The 19,991-nt window shown below is 42.4% G+C and overlaps 1 protein-coding gene across 3 annotated transcripts; it reads left to right on the forward strand.

Moving 5' to 3' along the window:
- The first annotated feature begins 2,859 nt into the window (after positions 1-2,859).
- Positions 2,860-18,584, forward strand: TNNT3 (troponin T3, fast skeletal type). Of its 3 annotated transcripts, none has more exons than XM_064425228.1 (10): positions 3,814-5,113; positions 9,226-9,244; positions 10,058-10,103; positions 10,902-11,018; positions 11,327-11,404; positions 11,668-11,781; positions 11,941-12,050; positions 12,816-12,906; positions 15,718-15,758; positions 18,197-18,584. In XM_064425228.1, exons 1-10 carry the CDS (start codon positions 5,083-5,085, stop codon positions 18,243-18,245), a joined length of 696 nt encoding a protein of 231 aa, XP_064281298.1. In that variant the 5' UTR covers positions 3,814-5,082; the 3' UTR covers positions 18,246-18,584. The 3 variants fall into 3 exon arrangements, with proteins under 3 accessions (XP_064281299.1, XP_064281298.1, XP_064281297.1); XM_064425227.1 differs by lacking the exon at positions 3,814-5,113 and adding an exon at positions 6,389-6,631; XM_064425229.1 differs by lacking the exons at positions 3,814-5,113; positions 9,226-9,244; positions 10,058-10,103 and adding an exon at positions 2,860-3,529.
- The last annotated feature ends 1,407 nt before the right edge of the window (positions 18,585-19,991 follow it).

Genomic DNA, 19,991 nt, shown 5'->3' on the forward strand with positions numbered 1-19,991 from the left:
AGCTCCCTTTTGCAGCAGTGTATGGAGATGTGGGGAGGCTTGCACCCAAAGTCGTGAGTGTTTCAACAAGTGGCACACTGTCACACCTAGTTTTTACTATTAAGGTAAGGATTGGACTAAGGGGCATAATTTTGGTTGGAGCATATTTGAGAAAAGATGTAGTGTGTGCTTTCTCCAGAACTGTTGGCGTGTTTCTGGGTTAATGTGCATTATGCAAAAATAAGAGTGGCAGGGTTGCATTTTAACTTGATTTTGTAACTGGAATTAAGGTCCAGATCTGGGAAGACAATCTCTGTGACTGGCAAAATAGAAGGTCATGCTTCTTAAAGCATCAGCCTGGCAGCCCAAACCCATTTACCTTTCAAATGCCCTTCCGCCTGCCCCTCTCTGCTTGCCCAGCCAGGCTTCCATGGGATGTTTTATCCTGCAGGTTGGAGAGAGTAACATGCTCCTACTCACCCTCCCACACTGGTGTGCAGCCCTATGTACCAGTGGTGAAATCCTGGGCACCAAGAAAATCAATGCCAGCTCCTCAGAGCCCATTGATTTCCACAGTGGCTGGGATTTCTATGCACATGAATAAGAGCAGGTTGTCTATACCCTTTTTTGCACATTCAGACTTATGGGTAATGGACTTAATTTAAATGCAAGTCATGTTTTTGTCAGCCAAAGGCTACAGTGGCATTTGCTTTATAACATTATGAATTTATATGTTAGGCATCTGCATTTTTATATTCAAACAACCCTTCCTCTCCACAGTTCTAATTGACATTCACATGTGCCCTCTATTTCTCACTTAATCTTATTAATGGTTTTTATCCCTTTAACACCCCCTCCACAACCTTGGCAAAGAAAATTGTAAGGGTTTTTAATTATCCTCTGTTTCTTGCTCTAATTCTCTTATCTTTCTTTGCATCTTCTTCCCTGCTACTTCCCTTTTAAAGAAGTCCATGAACCAGGTATGTGACTTCTGAATTCCTCTGCGTCAATCTGAAGGGTTATTGTGTGCTGGACATTCAATTCCACCTGGCAGTTTCACAATTGGGTCATGTGCTGAATTGGGACAAAATGGAAACTTTTCAACCAACCAAAAAAAAAAAAAAAAAGAGGAACACTTTGTTGACAGCTTTTGAAAATTATGGATTTTATTTAGTTAAAACATTTTGTTCCAACTTTTTTTCCCCCTCTCTCCTTTATGGAAGATTTCTAAATTTTGAAATGAAAATTCTATTTTAGATGCTTCTGAAGCATTGCCTTTATGGATAATGTGGGGTACATATAGTGTAATGCAAGAAAAAATCTGGAATAAGAAGTTGCCACAAGGCAAAAAGTTTTGTTCCAGAGATGTTAATATCACTGCAGCCTTTATGGCTGTGAAATGTTTCTATTTTTTAAAAACTAAAATCTCAGCTATGTGTGTTCTGAAATATTGAAATTTAATTGGTACTCTGATTTATGTTGGAAAATTTTAGCAGTAACTCTAGTATTATACTCAGGAATTCAAAGACAGTGGAAGCAAATATAAAAATCAAATATTAACGATAAACTGTAACTTGCAGCTTCCTCACACCTTTGACCAGTCATAATTTCCTCATCACTCTGTGATGCATAATAATGAGGATAAAGCTAACTGCTGCATGAAAAATGTAGTAACATTTTTTGTAGCCAAACATCTCAGTGTATGAGCTGTAATAACAGGCGTTTGCTGGACTTGGAGCCATCCTCACAGTGCGTATGGGAATGTTATAGTGGTCATTACCTGGGAAAACAGAAACTGAACTTGCAGTGTCCTCTAAACTGTCTGTGCAAATTATTCAGTGCCGTTTGGAGTAGCTTTATTAAAGCAGTCACATCGCAGCAGCCTCCCAGCCCAGCTATTTCCCTCTGCAGTCCACAGAGGGAGACCAGCCTCCTCCTTCAGAGCAGATTGATGCTTTTGCCAAGGCTGGAGTGAGGTGAAAGCTGATTGATTTTTACATGACTTAATACTTCAACATTCATCACTTCACTGCTTCTCATTTCTCTCCTTTTCTCATGGCTTCTTGTTTCAAGTCCTTCTCTTCTCTTTTTAATCTTATTCATTTTTGTCTCTTAATCTTCACCTAAGGTTTTTCTGACTTTGATTTGCACGAGCTAAAGGTCATTGCTTCCATCAGAGCTGTTCTGCCTGCCTCTCTACCTCTTTTCTATGATATTTGTTGAACTGCTACTCACTACTTGAGAGCTGGTTCTCTAGCACTGACAGATGCATGAGCTTGAAATTTGTGCAAAACACAAGGTATTAACATAATAAGATAAAAAATAAAGTCATAACCACAGCTTTCCCATGCTTTCTTTTCCTTCTGTAACATAAAGCACAATAAAACCAAAAGACAATGTAAATATAACAAGCTTAACAAAAAACTTCTATGCCAGAAGGAGACTGTCCCAGCTTTTCATGTAACTGCATGATTATTTAGTTTCTCTGTTATTAATTCTGTCTTTGCCTACCACATCTTCTAAGTCACAGCTTTGGCCTACACAAGTCACAGTTGTTGCTGTTGTGGAATTCTTACTCTAATTCTTTCATTTTTCCTTCTTGACTCTTTCCACCTAACCAAGCTCATGTTTGTGACATCTAAATTCCTATGTATTAATCTGATGTGTTCCTGTACATAGGAATTTGAAGATGTTGAAGAATACCAGAATCATGAAGAATCAATCCATTCTTGTAATTCCCTAAAACTTATTTTCCCTATAGGAAAAAATAAATATTGTTTGTAACTGAAGGATCACCATCTAAGAAGCTTAGAACAAGCTTTTTTAGTGTCCCTGAAAAACTTCAGGGCTGTGACTACCCCACAGCCCCTGAGCTATGGGGGTGCCTGAGCTGCAGAAACCCAAGCTGCTTACACTTGCAGAGAGTGGATTGCAGCAGGATTCTGGCACACAGACTCAAGCAGTTCTAGTCCTTTGCAGCAAAGACAAGCTCTGTGCAGACACAAACATTGTCAGTTCTGCAGAGCTAAGCCTGGAATCTGCTAGCAGAGATTCTTAGATGGTGGAGCTTCAGATGCAGGCATAGGGATACATCCAAAGCAGTACTCCTTCAGTAATTCTCACATCCTCATGCCAGCTCTGATAGCTAAAAGGGCAGCTGAAACCTAGGTAACAGTAAATGCTTGTAAAACTCTCTTCTTGGGTATGTTTTATTTCAAATTTAAGGATTACCAGTGTTACTACACTTGCCCATGGTTTATAAATTCTCATGGTTTAAACTGTTGCAAATCATCAACATTCAAATTCCCTTTATCTTTTGTTTCTATGGCATCTCCTTCCTATCTACTCCATACCTCCCTGTAATTACACCCTTTTTCCACTCTTATTAACAGTCCATCCCTATAACTTGGTCTGCAAATTATACTTCTCCAACCCACTCTTACCAAAGTTTGAGGTGGTCCCTTCCTGCATAACTTATTTCTAATTATTTTATCTTCCTTTCCTGTGTTTTTCCCCTGACACATCCTACTAAATGAAGCCCCCCCTCCAGGTATGTGATTTAACTTCTAAACTCCCTGGTGTCTGTCTGCTGGGATGGTGTGTGTGAGAACTGAATACAAGGTGACAGGGGATAACAACTGATCAGTTAAGGATGGATTATAACTTGCATGCCTTTGGGGTGGTTCTATTTTAGTTTAATATTTTTTCTCAGTAAAGTGTAATCAGCAGTAAGGAGGAGAAAACTTACTCGTTGCATGAAAATTTCACTAGAAACTGGGGGAACACACATATGCTATTGTGAAAGGGTAGCTCAGCAAAAAGTCTCCTTGTGGAATGCATTACATTCTGCCCTGGGATATGAGAATGAATATTTCTTCCTATAGAGGAGGATTTATTTAAAATCTCAGGGCAGAATTTGACCCGTTGACTGTACATGGGGAATATAAACACTGTGAGAGTTTGTGGTTTTTTAATGCCTGCTTTGCAAAACATTTGGTGGTGTGTGTGTATGGCTGAAAAGCAAAATCTGCTCTGCAAATTCACATTGCTGATCTATTCCTGCTTTGCCAAAACCCAGAAGAATGACATGTAGACCTGCACAGACTTCTAATGAACATTTTCTTCCTATGAAGTAATCCATTTGTAATTTTACATTGCAAATGGATTCGAAGAGCAGCAGTACATTTATACAGACATCAATGTAGTCTTCAAGGAAGAAAATGGCCTGAGCCATAGATCTAGAAGGGAACTGAGCTTCTTTGGAAGTTAGCTGAACGTTGATGATGAGTTATGGCAGGTATTTCAGCAGGTTTCTGAACCATACTGTGTTTATTTCAAATGCCTGAAATACTGCTGTAGTAAAGGATGGGTCCAACAGTGCTTTGAGAGTGCTGGCTATGTTCATGTGCATATTTCCAATCAAGGTAAACCTCAGTACACTGTGCTGTCAGGTTGTGCTTTATGCCATATGATGATGAGAAGTGTTTTTTAAGCACTGCACTATTATCATAAATCTGCCTCTTTTACCTTTCCTGTTCTGTGACTTCTCTTTGTGTTATTTCAAATGTAAATATTTTACCTGTTTACTTCTTAACTTCATTCTTGGCTCCCCTTTTCCTCTCTGTCCCTTCTCCCTGTTGGCTCAGAAGCTCTTTTGGTGTATGAAATAACAGGTTTCTTGTTCTCATTCTCTTGTTGTCTATCTCAACTTGTTCCATGACACTTCACACCTGAAGTTCATGAGCCAGGTATGTGACACAACTTCTGGTTTACTCCACCTAGGTGCAACACCAAAGTGTGTATGTGTGTGAGAGAGGGAGAGAACAGGAGTCCTGGGCTAGTAGAAGAGAAGAAAACAAAAGAAACAAACATTAACCACAATTATAATTTGCAGCTGTCTTTTCCTTTAACCTCCATGCTTACTGCTGCTTTAACATTACAGCATTTTCTAGTCTTGACAGTCTCTCCAGTTTTCTGCCTGCCTTAGTTCACTAATTCCTTTATTTTCTCCTCTGGTCTCTTTTTCAGGATTCCAAGAGCTTTAAATAACTGTTCTGTTTTGTTTTTTTTTCTATTTCCTGTCTTTCCATCACTGCTTGCACCATGACAACAGCAGAGGAAGCTCATGAGGAAGGTATGTGGTGTGCCTACAGACCGTCATCCTTTTTCTCTTTCAGTGCTGGGGGAAGCAGTATCAAACCCACTGATATTGTTCAAGAGAAAAGAGAGTATGGGAGGGAAATGATCTCTCTAGATGGATTTCAATGAACATGGAGAAAGGGACGCTTGTTAGCCAAGTCAAATCACCAAAAAGGTGGTTTTCCTTCTTGTTCCATCTTGTTTCCTGCTCTTGTTCCATCTCTGGAGAGTCCAAGGTTCCCAGCATAACAGGGAGGGAGTGGGGCAGGTGCTCTTAGAACAGTGCTGGTTGTGGATTGACTGCTGTGCTTCTCTTTTTCTTTTGTCCCCCAACCTACAGCCAACGAAGAAGGCGAATACAATGATGGTAGCTCAGTGTTGTCTTAGGACAACAAAGTCATCTTTCTAACATCTCACTCTCTTTTATGTGTCTGGTTTTGTTCCTCGCTTTATTTTAAATTCAGGAACTGGGCCAAAACCTCTCTGCTGCAAAGAATCGCTCACTGTGCATATCCAATCACCCTTGGGGAGTCATTAGTGTGTTGAGAAGCCTCTACATCCTCATTAGGACAGTAGATGGTGAAAATCAAGCTCTAAAAGCTTGCTCTGGACTTGTCTTTTAGCCAGAATCTGTTGTGTCCTAGCTCTCATCAGCAAAATATATCTCCAAAAAATCAGGAAAGAATCTCTTAAATCTTAGTGGCATATTTGAAAATGGAGCTGAGCCCTGCATAGACATGCATCACCCATACACCCTTAGGTGGCCATGGCCTCCAGGCCTGAATCTACAGAAATGTAAACTTCTGCTCAAGCCATGCACTTAAAATTGTGCTAAACATTAAACATCTCTTCAGATGGTTGGAGCTACATAAAGCTTGGTTGTAATACCTGGGTGCTGGAGCACACTGGCAGGGACAAGACTCATGTGAAAGGACCAAACCTAAATGTGTGCAGGGTCAGTGTTGCTCTTGTAGAAGGTAACTTAGCCCCTCCCTGGCCAGTTTAAACATATAGAAAGTTCTCATGGAGTTTTAGAGGCTGTTGAAGTAACTGGTTTCTTCCTGACTGCCCCAGCCCCTAGAACACCCAGGCAGCTGCTTCAAAAGACAAAGCTCAAGGTCACTTGAAAACTTCCCTGCATTTTCTGTGTTTCCTTGTTTTGTTTAATTTTGTTTTTGTAGATTTTTTTTTTGGTTGTTGTTCTTTTGTTTTAATTTTCTTGCTTGCTTTTCAGGCTTCTTTTTTAATTTAGGGAAGTACCCTGAGGACCTTCTTGAGCCCCTCTCTTTCTTTTTCTCATTCTTTTCTTTTATTTTTAATAGCATATTGATTTCCTTTTTTTCCCAAGGACACAGTGTGAGTTAGATATGTTGCTTCTGAGAAATGGGATTAAGGGAGGGTGTTTAGGGATTTCTGAGTGAAATCAAGGCAGTTCAGATGGATTCCCAGAGAAGGAGAGCACCGTGTGAATATCTAAGGCCTGGGCAGGAGCAAGCAGGGTGGTGCTATTTTGGTGCTGTATCCTCTCCCTGCACAAAGCCTTTTGGAAACCAGAAACTCAAAGACTCTCTCATCACCAGGGCAGTGAATTTGGATTTGCAGTGTCTCTTGCCTTCTTTTGGCAGGGTTCTATGTGGGGATTTTGTCTCAGCCCCATGGCTCACAGTCAGAATGACCGGAATGTCAGCCAAAATCCACCATAGGAACAGGAATTTGCTATGACAATTCCTGCTTGTCAACAAATTTTGGCCCAGTTCCTTGACTCGGTGTCTTGAAAGAAGGGGCATTTCAAAATAAATCCCATCCCTGGACTGCTTTTGGTTCATACAGTATGGACAAAGGCTGAGTCATGCGCTGCAGAGGATAGATTTTTTCCTGTTTAATTTTTAATAAAATACCGCTTTTTCTGGTTTTCTGGAGGTACTTTTAAGAATGCTAACTACAATTTCTTATTTCAAGAACTAACCTTATTTTTTCATTTTTTCAATTGTTTGTTGGAGTGCTGATTTGGTGGGAGCTGAAACCAAATTCACACAACTATTGACAGACAGGTGTCGATCCTGGCAACCAAGATCAACAAACAAAACCAGTTATTTCCTGCCTACTCTTTTTTTCCCCCCTCTCTTTGAAGTGTTACTAACTGGAAGCTTTAAGCCAAACAGGAATGTCTATGAAAATTATCTGGGTATGTCATGAAGGAAGGAAATCCTGTGTAAATAACATACCTGATAGACTGGTTAATTATAATTACTTTTCCTCTCTCCAGGTAAAAGGCAATTTAGCTAACATGTTAAAAAGCTCACTGGCTATTTGAAAAGCAAAACAAATTAAAAAATAAGTGGAGGAATACAAAAGCACGCTGTTGGCTAATGGTATTTTTCTTCAGGAGTGATTTGGGACTTCCTTTATAGTGGAGCAGTCTAAAACACATTTGTAATTACATGCTGTTTATTTTCTTAGCATTGCTCTGGCATCTGGAGGCCTCAACTGAGATATGTTTTGGCAGGCAATGTTCTTGCAGTAAATGAGAAAAGTCTACCCCTAAAATGGCATTAATGAAATTTGTATGGGAAAGAGTGGAAAAAAAATGAAATGTTGGTTTCTGATTTTTTACACAACTCTCATTTTTTTTCTTGATTATCTCAATAACCCATTTCCAACCATTCTCAATTTTTTGTTATCCAACACCCTTACATTTGATTGCCTCAATAAATTTTTTTCCAGTGTTTTTTACTATTCTCTCCTCTTATAATATTTCATTTTATTTTTCGTATTTTTTTTCTCTTTGCTATTCCAATTTTCCCCCATCTGTCCCCAGACTGCTGGGTAAAAATAAGCATTTGAAAAAATTTAATATTTTTTCTGTTACGACATCGATAACAGGGTTAATGCACATGCTACTGAAGAGGTTATTCTTACTTTTACTTTACCATTATTATTATTATTTTTTTACCAGATTCAGTAGGCTGTGAGCTTTTTTACCTCAGTTCCTCCCACTGAGCCAACACAGGGAGAGTCTTGTACCACAGAATCCATCAGCATCCCTGAAAGTTCAAGTGTAGTGTGTGGTTATGAAAGTCAACCTGGGTCTCTGAGAGAATGAGCCAGAATAAACACATAGGTTTAATTTATTTCTGTTTGTGAGAGTAACAGCACTGAACTTGCTGGCATTGTGCTGGAGTTAATAACTAAAGTTTAAAAAGAATAGCAGGGCGGGGAGTTGACGACAACAAGCACGAATGTGGAGCGAGTAACTCACAAGACCAGCACATGTCTGAGAGCCAGGGCAAGGTCACTTGTTGCAAGGGAACCATTCTCTCTGCCAGAGGGCCCAGGCTGGCAGTCTCTGTGGTGGTTTGGCCTGCCTGTCAGGGCATTTTGCCTCTCCTGGAGATGGAAAGATCATTCCCATTAATGCCCATGGGAATTGTGCATGTACCTCAGCAGGAGAGGATGCTTGCTAAGAGAGGATGGCCTTTCCAAGCTGGGTTTGAGGAGCACCACACAGTGCAGAAGAATAAGTTATCATCCCCAAGGCAATGAGGTATCTCAGGGACATGTGTCCTCAGATGTCTGGGAAGCCAATGAACCTGGAGAAAACGTGTGTCATAAAGGTTTTCCCCTCCTGGCCTCCATGTGAGGCATTTGAACAAAACTGGTGAAGCCTGGTTATCACTGAGATATGCTATTGTGAATTTGAGTTAACTTTAACAAAAAAAAGTGCTGATTAAAAAAGCCATCATTTTCTTCTACCCTCCAGCCCAGCTGGCCTCCTTAGAGCTTAGTCAGGATGGTTTGAGAAAAATAATTTTGCATTTACATAAAACCACTGCTTTCCAGATGCTACTTTGGGACTTTTATACAGTCTCTTGATTCTTTTCTGCCAAATTCTGTTTCGAGGGTAAAAACAGATTCACTCCTAGCAAAAGGGGTGTGTGAGTGTGTATATTTGTTTTGGAAGTGCTTGAGATTTAACCCGTTTCTCTGTATGTTTCCCCTAAGATTAAATTTCCCTTCCCTCCTTTTACTTTAGCAGCTGGCGTGATCTCTGTTTTAACTTTCTTCCTCTTTTTCCCTTCCTGTTTTGCTACATCCTTCCAAATACAGAGGAGAAGCCCAGAATAAAGTAAGTATGATGGGCAGGGTTTCAAAACCCTGGGATCATTTTCCTCATCTAGCAGAAGCCCTTAGATTCTCTATTAGGCAAATGGCCACCAGAAGCCTTTATCCAACTCTGCCTCACAGCACATCCATCTGTTTGCTCCTGCATGCCTTTCCAGGACGTCTGCTTCCTTCAGAGGATGCCTTAGCAGCAGTTCCTGGCCTGAGCCTTATGACCTGTTCCTGGTAGAATCAGAGAATTCATGGACTGTCTGAGATGCAGAGGGCTCACAATACCCCAAAATACAGGCAGCTCCAGAGTAAGAGAGCTTACTCTCCTGTGTGAGAGGCCATGGCTGGGAAACTGCCCTCTCCATCCAGGATCTCTGACAATGGGAAGGGTGGCAAAAGTTGGGCTGGGCTGAGTTGAGCTTTACTAAGGTTTCCTATGGACCTTCTGGCTCTGGGCCCCAGCACCTCCCCTTCCCACTCTGCCAGCTGCCCAGGATGGAGTGTACAGCCCTGCACAGGCAGACTCACAGACAAACATCTTTCCATATGGTAGGGAATGACCACAGGCTTTGGGAATAAAGAGGGGTTTCAGGGATAACTCCCTGCCCTGTACAATCTTCCAGGAAGGACAGTGGTCTTAGGACTTTTCTCGAGTAGTTTTCCACTGGTGTCCTTCTTCACCCCTCCCTATCTCCACCAACATTCCTCCTTGTCAGCATGGTTCCTGAGGGCAGGGCAGGATAGGCTTTTTAAAAAGCTGCATATTCTTTAAGATGAAAATCCTTCCTTTTTCTTTTCTTTTTGTTTTGTTTTTGACCTTCTGCAGACTAACTGCTCCTAAAATACCAGAGGGTGAGAAAGTAGATTTTGATGTAAGTATTCCTGAGAGTGGTTGTGTTTTTCCTTTGTACCTGATAATAGACATGAGTACAAACTCGCAGAACTCCTCCTGCATTGGATATTGCTGAGGGTAAAGGCAAAGACAAAAGTACGGTTGATTTGCCATTTGATTTCAGCAAAAGGCTACTCTCTGCTCCCTGAAATGTCTGAATACATTCACTGATAATGTGACTAAGCTGAAGTAATGTATTTCTTTTTTTTTTTTTTGTTTATCTCCTTGAATCTTTGAAGCCATTATGAGGAGAAATAAAGTGTTTTAGGGATCTCAGATCCTCTGTCCCATTGTTGCAAATGGCTTGAAAGTTGCAGGCCCTTATCTGTTGCTGAGCAAAACTATCTAAAATTACAATAAGTAAAGATCGAAACACTTTCCTAGAAAGTTGCTAGAAAAATGAAGAAAGAAATTCTGGTGTTGAAAACCTCCACAGAAATATTTGCTTTGCCCAAAATGCAGGCATATTTTCTAGGTAAGATTTCTCTTAGAAAGCCAAGAGGAGGCAGCTGAGTATATGCAAAGATAGATGTGTAAGCAAAGCCAGGGATAAAATATGGTGTAGGGAAATGGTAGATTTGGATTCTTTACACTTCTGGGCTCCTGACTGTTGCATGAATCTGATTGCACCAACAGCCATTTGAGTTAATCCATAGATTTCCATGGAAATCTACAGACACTTTCTACTTTTGTTTCTCTGTGTATTGCACGGTGCTGGGAATGTCCAGGACATAATACTAGAGCAATATGGACTTAATGAGTTTTCCTGCTTTTTTAGGACATCCAAAAGAAAAGGCAGAACAAAGACCTGATTGAACTGCAAGCCTTGATTGACAGCCACTTTGAAGCCAGAAGAAAGGAAGAGGAAGAGCTGGTTGCCCTCAAGGAGAGAATTGTGAGTCCTTGTACAGCATTTCCCTGTACTAGATTGAGAGATCATCTGTAGATGAGAAGCTGAAACTGCTTTGACAGAAAGCTGTGCTTCATGTACAGTGACTGCTCAAGTCATCATCAAATGGCTTCTCCCCTCATTTGTCCCCTCTCTTAGCCCCTTGTTTCATATCTGAGAATTGCACAGAGACCCTTCTGCATGCTCTAGAAAGAGAAGGTGGCTCACACTCAGTGAAGCAAAGCTCTTGGTAGTGGGTGTAGCAGTGGAGGCAGGTAAAGCCAAGGTGGTGATGCACTGTGTCTGCACTGCAGGAGAAGCGCAGAGCTGAAAGAGCAGAGCAGCAGAGAATCCGGGCTGAGAAGGAGAAGGAGCGTCAGGCAAGGCTTGCGGTAAGTGTCTTTGCTTCCCTCTCCTTGTCCCTGCATCCAGCTGGAGAGATCTCTAGAGACAAAAACTGCAGGCTCTGCCTGCCTCAGTCCAGAGGTGAAATGACCACTCTCCTAGAACAAGGGCAGAAAACAGGATGCTGTTTCTGCCCTTGCTAATTCTCATCAATGTACTCCTCTGATCACATTCCCTGTGCTGACACTGGCTGCTGGGGAAGCTGGGAGTCTGCTCTGGATTAACTTGTTTTGTGTGTTACACTCCACAGGAGGAGAAGGCACGGAGAGAGGAGGAAGATGCCAAGAGAAAAGCTGAGGATGATCTGAAGAAGAAGAAGGCTCTGTCCTCCATGGGTGCAACATACAGCAGTTATCTGGCTAAGGTAAAAATAATGGATTGATGAAAGAAATATGAAAACATTAAACCATTAAGTTGACTGGGCACAGTCTTCATTAGATGTTGAGAAAACAGCCCAATGTTGAAATTGTTTCATTCAGGCTTAATTTCTGAATGCTGACATTAATTGATGTTCTGAAAATAGGCTGACCAGAAGAGAGGGAAGAAGCAAACAGCTAGAGAGACAAAGAAGAAGGTCCTGGCTGAGAGGCGCAAGCCACTGAACATTGACCACCTTAATGAAGACAAGCTGAGGTAACAAGTTTATCCTAATTTATGGAATGATATTGATATCTGGTTTCACTGTGATAAAAGGAAGTAGAGGAGGGGACCTTCCTTGAAATTCATCATGGGACACACTTGTGTCTTTGCTTAACCTGGAGAATGGATCAGAAATAGGAATGTTAGGGAAGTGTTGAAATGGCTTGATAGCCCTCTACCTGTGCTCCTGGCATAGCTCTGTTAGACTCTCCTGCTAATTAGGATTAGTTGCTTACAGATCTAGCTCTGGGCTTAGGTGAACAAGCCTACAGACTGGTATCTGTAGCATTCCCGGGGTGAGTTAATGCTGCTAAGGTATGAATAGGGTCTCCATGAAGGCTGGAGGTTTGGAAGCTAAGTGCTCTGGTGCAGAGCAGTCATCTGATGATTGAAAGATGAAGTTGGCTCACCTCAGCCCTGACACAGATGAGATTACACAATAGCAACTCCTCTGCTTATCTGGGTGACCTTCAGAGTCCTTCTTCCTTCTTGTCTGATTCCACTGCAGTCTTGCCTTTAGTAAGAGTTAGGGGGAAAGCTAGAGGAATTATGTTAATGCGTGACACATACAAGACTGCAAGTCTAAAAGATCTGAAGGTGAGAAAAGTGTGACCTTAAAAATGAGTAGCTTTAAGAGAACACATAAGGTTTACAGGAAGATGTGAGTGGCATTAAATAAAATTAATTACTAATGATGTGAGAACAATGGAACATATCTGATGTCATGTGTTTCTTCCATCTTCCCCCATAAAAACACAGGGACAAAGCTAAGGAGCTCTGGGACTGGCTATATCAGCTGGAGACTGAAAAGTATGACTTTACAGAGCAGATCAAGAGGAAAAAATATGAGGTGAGTTGAGAGGCTATTTTGTTAATGGCACTGGGTCCAAAATGTAAAAATCTCTGATTTATCTGGCAAAAGTCATGTTGTGACATTATTTGGGTCTCCAATGACCCTTTGCAATATTTATGTAGCAAAATGCTTGGAACTGCATTCCCCTAACATATATACTTGAACTGGATTTCACATTTTAGGCTAAAATTGAATAGATCACTTCTAAGATTTTCAGTGCCCCATGGAAAGGCAATCCTGATGGAAAATGGACACTCTGCCCTCTCCTGAAACATTGTTCATTCTTGTTTATCCATAGGTAACTGCAGCCTGAAAATTCAGTAACTCTCAGTTCACACACCTCTATTGCAAAGTAATATTTTTAGATCCATCTTTGATTTCAAAGTTGAACGTTGTAAGTTTTATTCCATCCCAGACAGATTACCTGTGGCCTGAGCTCTCTGGAGTCACTGAAAACTGTCTCCAGACAGGAGCATTCGACTGAAGTGTCATATGGTAACAGAAAGTGGACGTGTTCCCTTCACACAGTCACTGGATAGGGCGGCACTCACCCGCATTAGGTGTCAGTGGCTGAGAAATCCTACTGGATCTCTCTCTGTCTCGCTCTCCTTTTAACTCCCAATCACACAGACACATGCTGACAGGCAGTGAGCAACACCAATGTAACTATCTCAATCTCTCTTAGATTTTAACAATGCGTTGCAGGCTGCAGGAGCTTTCCAAGTTGTAAGTACAATGAACTTGCCTGTGTAACAGCAGCAGCAAAGGCTACCAAATGCATGAGCCTGCCGCATGGTCAGAGCCAGGCGCCAGACGGGAGCTGGCACTTGGCTCCGAGTGCAGAGAGAAAAGAGAAAAATGGATCTTGTGTCTCTCCATTCACTTCCTTTTTCTCTCCCTTTCCATTCTTTGAAAAGATGTGAAGTGGTAATTTAGCAAAAGAGTCGAGTGTCCAACAGGGAGTTGGTTAAAGAACTGAGCATGCAATCTATTGAGAACACCTTAAAACAATTGCCTATTCAAAAACAGGCATTGCATGCATGGCAGTATCAGTGTAATGCATCTAGGGTACATGCAGAAACAGGGATACACATGTAGCTTGGACTACAGTGTGTAGAGAATAGTATGGGGTTTGGAAAGCTTCTCCACCTTGTGGCACGTGGTTATCTAGATCCAGAATCCTGCAGAGGGCTAGCTTAATGATAACCAGCCAAGTGGCTGTGGAAAAATAGGAAATAAGGCAGTCCCAGGGGAGGGGTACATGCTATGGTAATGAGACCTCTGCATAAACAAAGAGGTGGGTGCCTGCTGATGAAAAGCAAGGAGACAAAGTACAAAGAATGAGCAAAGCAGAAGGAAAGTGCACAGCTAGATGTGGAAGAATAAAGGGAGGATGACAGCAGGAAAAAAATGAGGAGAAAGGTAAGTGAAAATAGGAAAGAGAATGAAGGAGACACAAGCAAGGATGCAAGGGAGAGAAAAAGGAAGGAAGTGGGACACAGAAGTAGAGCCATTCTTTAGCTCTAGTGTCTGTTGCTCTTTGGTGCTTCATTGGAGAGTGAGTGTCATAGTCACGATCATAAGGTTATGACTGAAGGTAAGTATTAAGTGCTTGGGTCAAACTGAAGACAACTGGTTCTCCTCAGCACTTGGGGAAGATACTTGGTTGGAAAACAGCAATTTAAACTGCTGTGACAAATACTAAAACTTTCACAAGTAAGTACAAAAGCAAGTGATCTGTTGATCTTTCCTTGCTTGTGTTGTCCTGTTCCCAGTAATATTTCAGTCTCTTATGTTTTTTCTGTTTGCTATGGAAAGATGTGAGCCAGGAATTACCAGTTCTTGGGACAACTGGAATGTATGACTTGCATTTTTTTTTTTTTTTTTGCCTTCTGGGAATGCCAAGTACGACTTTAAATATTCAAAATTTGGGTCATCAATTCTTGGACCAGCAGAGCCAGTCCAGAATTCTGAATTGCACCAAAAGCAAAGCATACCTCATAGCAAGGGCATTTCTTCAGTCCAGGAAAACTAAGTTGAACACTGACTCAGTTACAAATGAGAAGATGAAGGGCAAAAGTCTCTATCACATCCTAGTGTTTTGTGGGCTTTTCCAGTACATGAGTCCCAGGATTTCAGAAATGAGTCCAGGCCTACAGACCAAACTGAGTTACTAAGTCAGATTATAACAAGTTTATCCCCTGCAAGGTAGGTGTTTCCTCTCCTATACATCAGGTCATCTTCTCTTATTAAATGAGTGGCTGGGAAAGTGGTGAGTGCTGCAAGCTCCTCACCTCCTGCTCAGCCAGCCAGCAAAAGGTATTCCAGCAGAATATGGTACCCATCTTCCATTACTGAGGTCCCCATCCAAAGACCACTGAAGACCTTTGAGTTTACACAAACACCTGATGTACAGGAGTAAGGGAAGAGTGAGAAGGTGAAACATGCAGGTGATGGAGCCATCCAAGAGCTTTTTGGTTGGCCAAGGTGACATTCATTCCAGTTCAGCTGCCTGCAGTTTGACATGTGAGTTCATAGGAGATTAATTTCAATATGTAGAAACACTTCTAGTAAGGATTATAAAATTCTAGCTCTTCTGTTCCTTGACATGTGAAGGTGGTTTGCAGGTTTATTGCCAAGAAGTAACATTTCTGTCCTTCAACCATGGGTGAGCGTTTATTTCCAAGGAAGTATTAATTCCTCCTACAGGCACCTGTTTTGAGCACTTTGGCAGGTAAAATTCTCCTCTCCTTGAGGGAACAAGGTTTCTTTGTCTCTAAAAACCCTGGTCATGTATGTTGTTTGCAGATTGTCACCCTCAGAAACCGGATCGATCAGGCCCAGAAGCAGTAAGTATTTATATCCCCTTCCTAGCTCCTGGCTTGGGGATATCTTCTCAGTGTTCAAATGTGTCACTTCAGCCTCAACACTGACATTTTCTTCTTGCAATGAAATGGGGCTAGAAATGGAAAGGCCACTCCCATTCTGCCTCACATTGAGAAAATGAAGGGGAAACTGAAGTGAATGTAACACCTAACAAGAACAAATCATGTTTCTTCACACCATACCTTCAAAAATTTCCTCTGCTTATTGTTGGGTTTTTCAAACACCTGACTGAGGTGCTTTGAATACTTGGGGGAATACAACCCTTGTTTATGAAGGATAAACAAGTGGTTGCCAAGGTTACAAAGAATGGTGTGTAACAAGACTAACGTAATGGGATTACTGTTGTGAGTTCTTTTCACTCATCTCTCTCCCACTTTTCCTTCAACACAAGACTATTTCATTACTTTTTGGAGTCTAATATCTTTATTGTAGGTATTTTTAATGGATTTATGAGATACCAGGGGTAGACACAGCTTGAGGGTTAGCACATGCAGAAAACACTCACAGAGAAGTAACTGCAGGGCAGAAAGGGAGGGGAGCTCTCCAGTGGTGGGGTTGCTCTTCTCTGTGCTCTTCTGTCTTTTTACCTAATTTATGCCAGGAATGAAGCAGTGGTCTTCAGTGCTATCTTTGGGATGACAAAAGTGTGACCAGTTACTGCCTTCCCACTTCCCCAAGACACCCTGACTTACCAAATGAATGTACCACTGGGGGTTTGCTTATAATGACAAACATAAGGCTTGACCTTCCCGTGGTATTTTTGTACAGAGCTGTAGGCTGATAAACCTCAGCAGAATGTGCAGCTGCAGAAGGATGCCAGGGTTTGTCTGGATATTCCTGCTCTTGTGGGGCGCTACCACACCATCCACAACAGGCCACTGCCTGCTTGCTCCCCCAAAAGACATGGCACTCTTCCAGGACATCATTTTCAAATGAAAATTTGCACTGGGATGCCCAGAGCTAATGAGATTTCTGTGTGCTTAAATTTCTATCCACACTAGACACTATCATTCCAAAGCAGTGCCTGCCAGTGTGTTATACATGGATCAAATGAGTCTCTTGCTTCAGACTTTATTAAATCTCCTTAAGCACACTCTAAAGGTTAGGTGTAACATCAAACATCACAGGTGCTCGTGGACATTAAAGGACTCTGTCTTTGTTTGAGGAGCTATGCAGTTCCTGCACTGGGTTTTGAACCTTCAGAAAGGCTGGCAAAAGGGACATGAAGCTTGGTTTAAGATAAGCTGAAAGTGCATACTCTCTTTTATGTAAACCACCAATTTTTTTCAAATATACCAAGCCTATCTTGGTCAAAGGTAAAGTATCCACTCTGTGTGTGTCTCTGTCACTGTGCTACATCCTTCTGTGAATATGGCTGGCTCTTGAACCAATCCATGGGGCAGCACAACAAAAATCTCCCCAGGTGTGATGTCCCCATGTTTTTCTTCTCCCTGGAGGAACCAGTGGTTCTGAAGAAAGGCCTCTGCTGGCAGCAAGGCCCCCCCACCTTGTGCTTGGTCCCCAACCCCACACTCTGCATGTCCTTTGGTTCAAGAAGCAGCCTCATCATTGTGTGTGTGAGCTGGAAGGGTTTGGGGTGTGCTGAGCCCCACAAACCAAGGTGCTGCTAATGGGAACTAGTGCAGAATCTAACTCAACTAACTTCCTGCCCAGCCCCATTCTGAGTTCAGGCTTCTCAGGCAGAAGGTAAGTGGCTTGCATGTAGGATTGTCCTTCTGTGTGTAAGAACTCTTGGAGAGAGTTTGCCTCAGGTGCTTTGAGTGGGGAGTGTAGCTGGATTGCTCCCACAGACCACGAAAAAGACAGGGATGCTGATATGAGAGAAGGCCTAAAAAGTTGTTTGGATTGTTTTGGAGGCTCTTGCTCTCATGATATAAATAGCCACTCTGACTTTGCTAGAGCAAAGCACTTAGTTGTATTTAAATTAGTGTTCAGCTTTTTGCCTCCACTACTGAATGGAGCATCTGGAGAATTTCATCGGAGCTCTTTCATACTAAGCAAATTTCTGTAGACAGAGCTCTAAATCCTAAAATCCAGAGCACAGCAAATTTGTATTCAGAAAATATCAATTCTGTGCCTGCATAGACCTGTCGCTTAGTTTGGAGACCACTTGGATTTCTACCCTGATAATCCAGGAGTCTGGAAGGGCCCATCTCTTTCAGGCATGCACATCCTACCTTTCACACTAAGAGCCCCAGGAGGAATATTTTTCCACAATATTGACACTATTTTCCTCAGGATGTGGTCAATGGCAGGTGTGCCCAACATGTGAGAAGTGAAAGCAGCTGAAACCTAATCTAAGAGTCAGAAATGCAGAGTGGGCACACAGCCCCACTGCTTCCATCATGCTGACATGTTTTTCTTTCCTTTTGCATTGTAGCAGCAAGAAGGCAGGAGCCAAGGGCAAGGTTGGTGGGCGCTGGAAGTAAAGAACCAGGCAGGATGGCCTTTAGTGGTGTGCTGAACCCCTGCTGGTCTCCTCTTTCCTCCTTCACCGATCACTTGTGTTCTCATGCCTTAATGATAACAAAAATCACATCAGCCTGGATTGGCTATTGCTGCTGCTTTTCTTCCTGGAGGGGTCTGGTGGCTTCCTCAGGCAAGGGGAAGCAGGTTCCCTGTGGAACTGGGATGACTCCTTGCTGGCATCTTCAATTCCTGCTGAGCATGTCCCTTATCCTCCTGCTACCAGCCCTATGCTGTCCTGTAGATTGCTATGTACAAATCTCTGGATTTTGTAAATAAAGCACAACCAGTACCTACTCCAATGACAGCCCTCTGGAATGGTGTTTTGTATTTTATTTTATTAACATCTTCCCATTTTCCAAGGATTTGGGAGTTGGTCCTTAATATCATTTGATCTGTCTCTACAAGGGGGAACAGGCTCAGTGTCATCAGCAAAGACTCGGGATTGGGGGCCTGTTTTTGTACAGGCAGATACCAAAAGCTGGCTGTTCTCAGGGAGCTCATAATCTGGCTGCCAAATGTAGTTGAAATTGACTTCAAAGTTCAAGTGATGAAATGAATCAAGGAATTGGGAATAAAGGAACAAATCTACAGAAGTGGTAGCTTTTAGCATATAGCTTTTGTTAAATGTAATAACAAGTGCAATAGAGAATTATTCATTCAAATATTACATTAAAATATTTATTGAGGCTGTTAGCCTGCATACAATATTAAAGTCCAATACTGAAATGTGAATTACTTGGTTAATTCAATGTAGATGTCAAAACACGAGTGGCTGATACTAAATCTGAGGTGCAAGCTGTTCTGTAGGGCCTCTTATCTTTGCCAACCCTTGAACTGCCCTGGTGGAGGGAAGTAAGTCAGAGTGTCTCTCATGTTTCCAAAGTTCTGTTTCTAGTGGCTGTGTGCCCACTCTGGCTCTCTGTTGGCATATGCTGAGGTGTCATGGACTCATGAGTGGTTTATGTGTGAAAAGACCTGAAAGATCATACAGTTCCAGCTCCCCTGCCATGCGTAGGAACGCCTCTCATCAGACCAGGCTCCTCATAACCCCATCCAACCCGGACTTCAGCCACTACCAGGGAGGGGGCATTCAAAGCTTCTCTGGAAAACATGTTCCAGTGCCTCACCACCCTCCTGATAAAGAATTTCATCCCAGCATCTAATCTAAACCTGCCCTCTCTCAGTTTAAAAGTTGCCCCTTGTCCTGTCATGGGATGGTAAGAAGTCTCTTTCTTGTAAGAAAGGTCACAATGAGGTCTCCAGGGAGCCTTCCCCTTTCCTGGCTGCACAAGCCCAGCTCTCTGCCTGTCCTCGCAAGGGAGGTGTCCCAGCCCTTCCAGCACCCTGCGGCCTCCTCTGGGCCTGATCCAGCAGCCCTGTGTGTGTTGTGCTGGGGTCTCACCAGCGTGGGGGGCAGCAGGAGAGTCGGGACACGACTGCAGTGTCCCAGGGAGACAACATTTACAGGTAATCACAGAACTGTTAGGGCTGGAAGGGACCTCTGGGGATTGTCCAGTCCAACCCCCCTGCTAAGGCGGTGTCACCCAGAGCAGGTGACACAGGGAGGTGGGTTTAATATCTCCAGGGAGTGAGATTCTACATTCTCCCTCGGCCAGCCTGTTCCACTGACAGCTCTGCCACTGTCAGTGTGAAGACATTCGTGTTGAGGTGGAACTTCTTGTGTTTCAGCTTACGGCCACTGCTCC

Source organism: Passer domesticus, chromosome 6 (assembly GCF_036417665.1).
Source record: "Passer domesticus isolate bPasDom1 chromosome 6, bPasDom1.hap1, whole genome shotgun sequence".
NCBI classification, from domain to species: Eukaryota; Metazoa; Chordata; class Aves; order Passeriformes; family Passeridae; genus Passer; species Passer domesticus.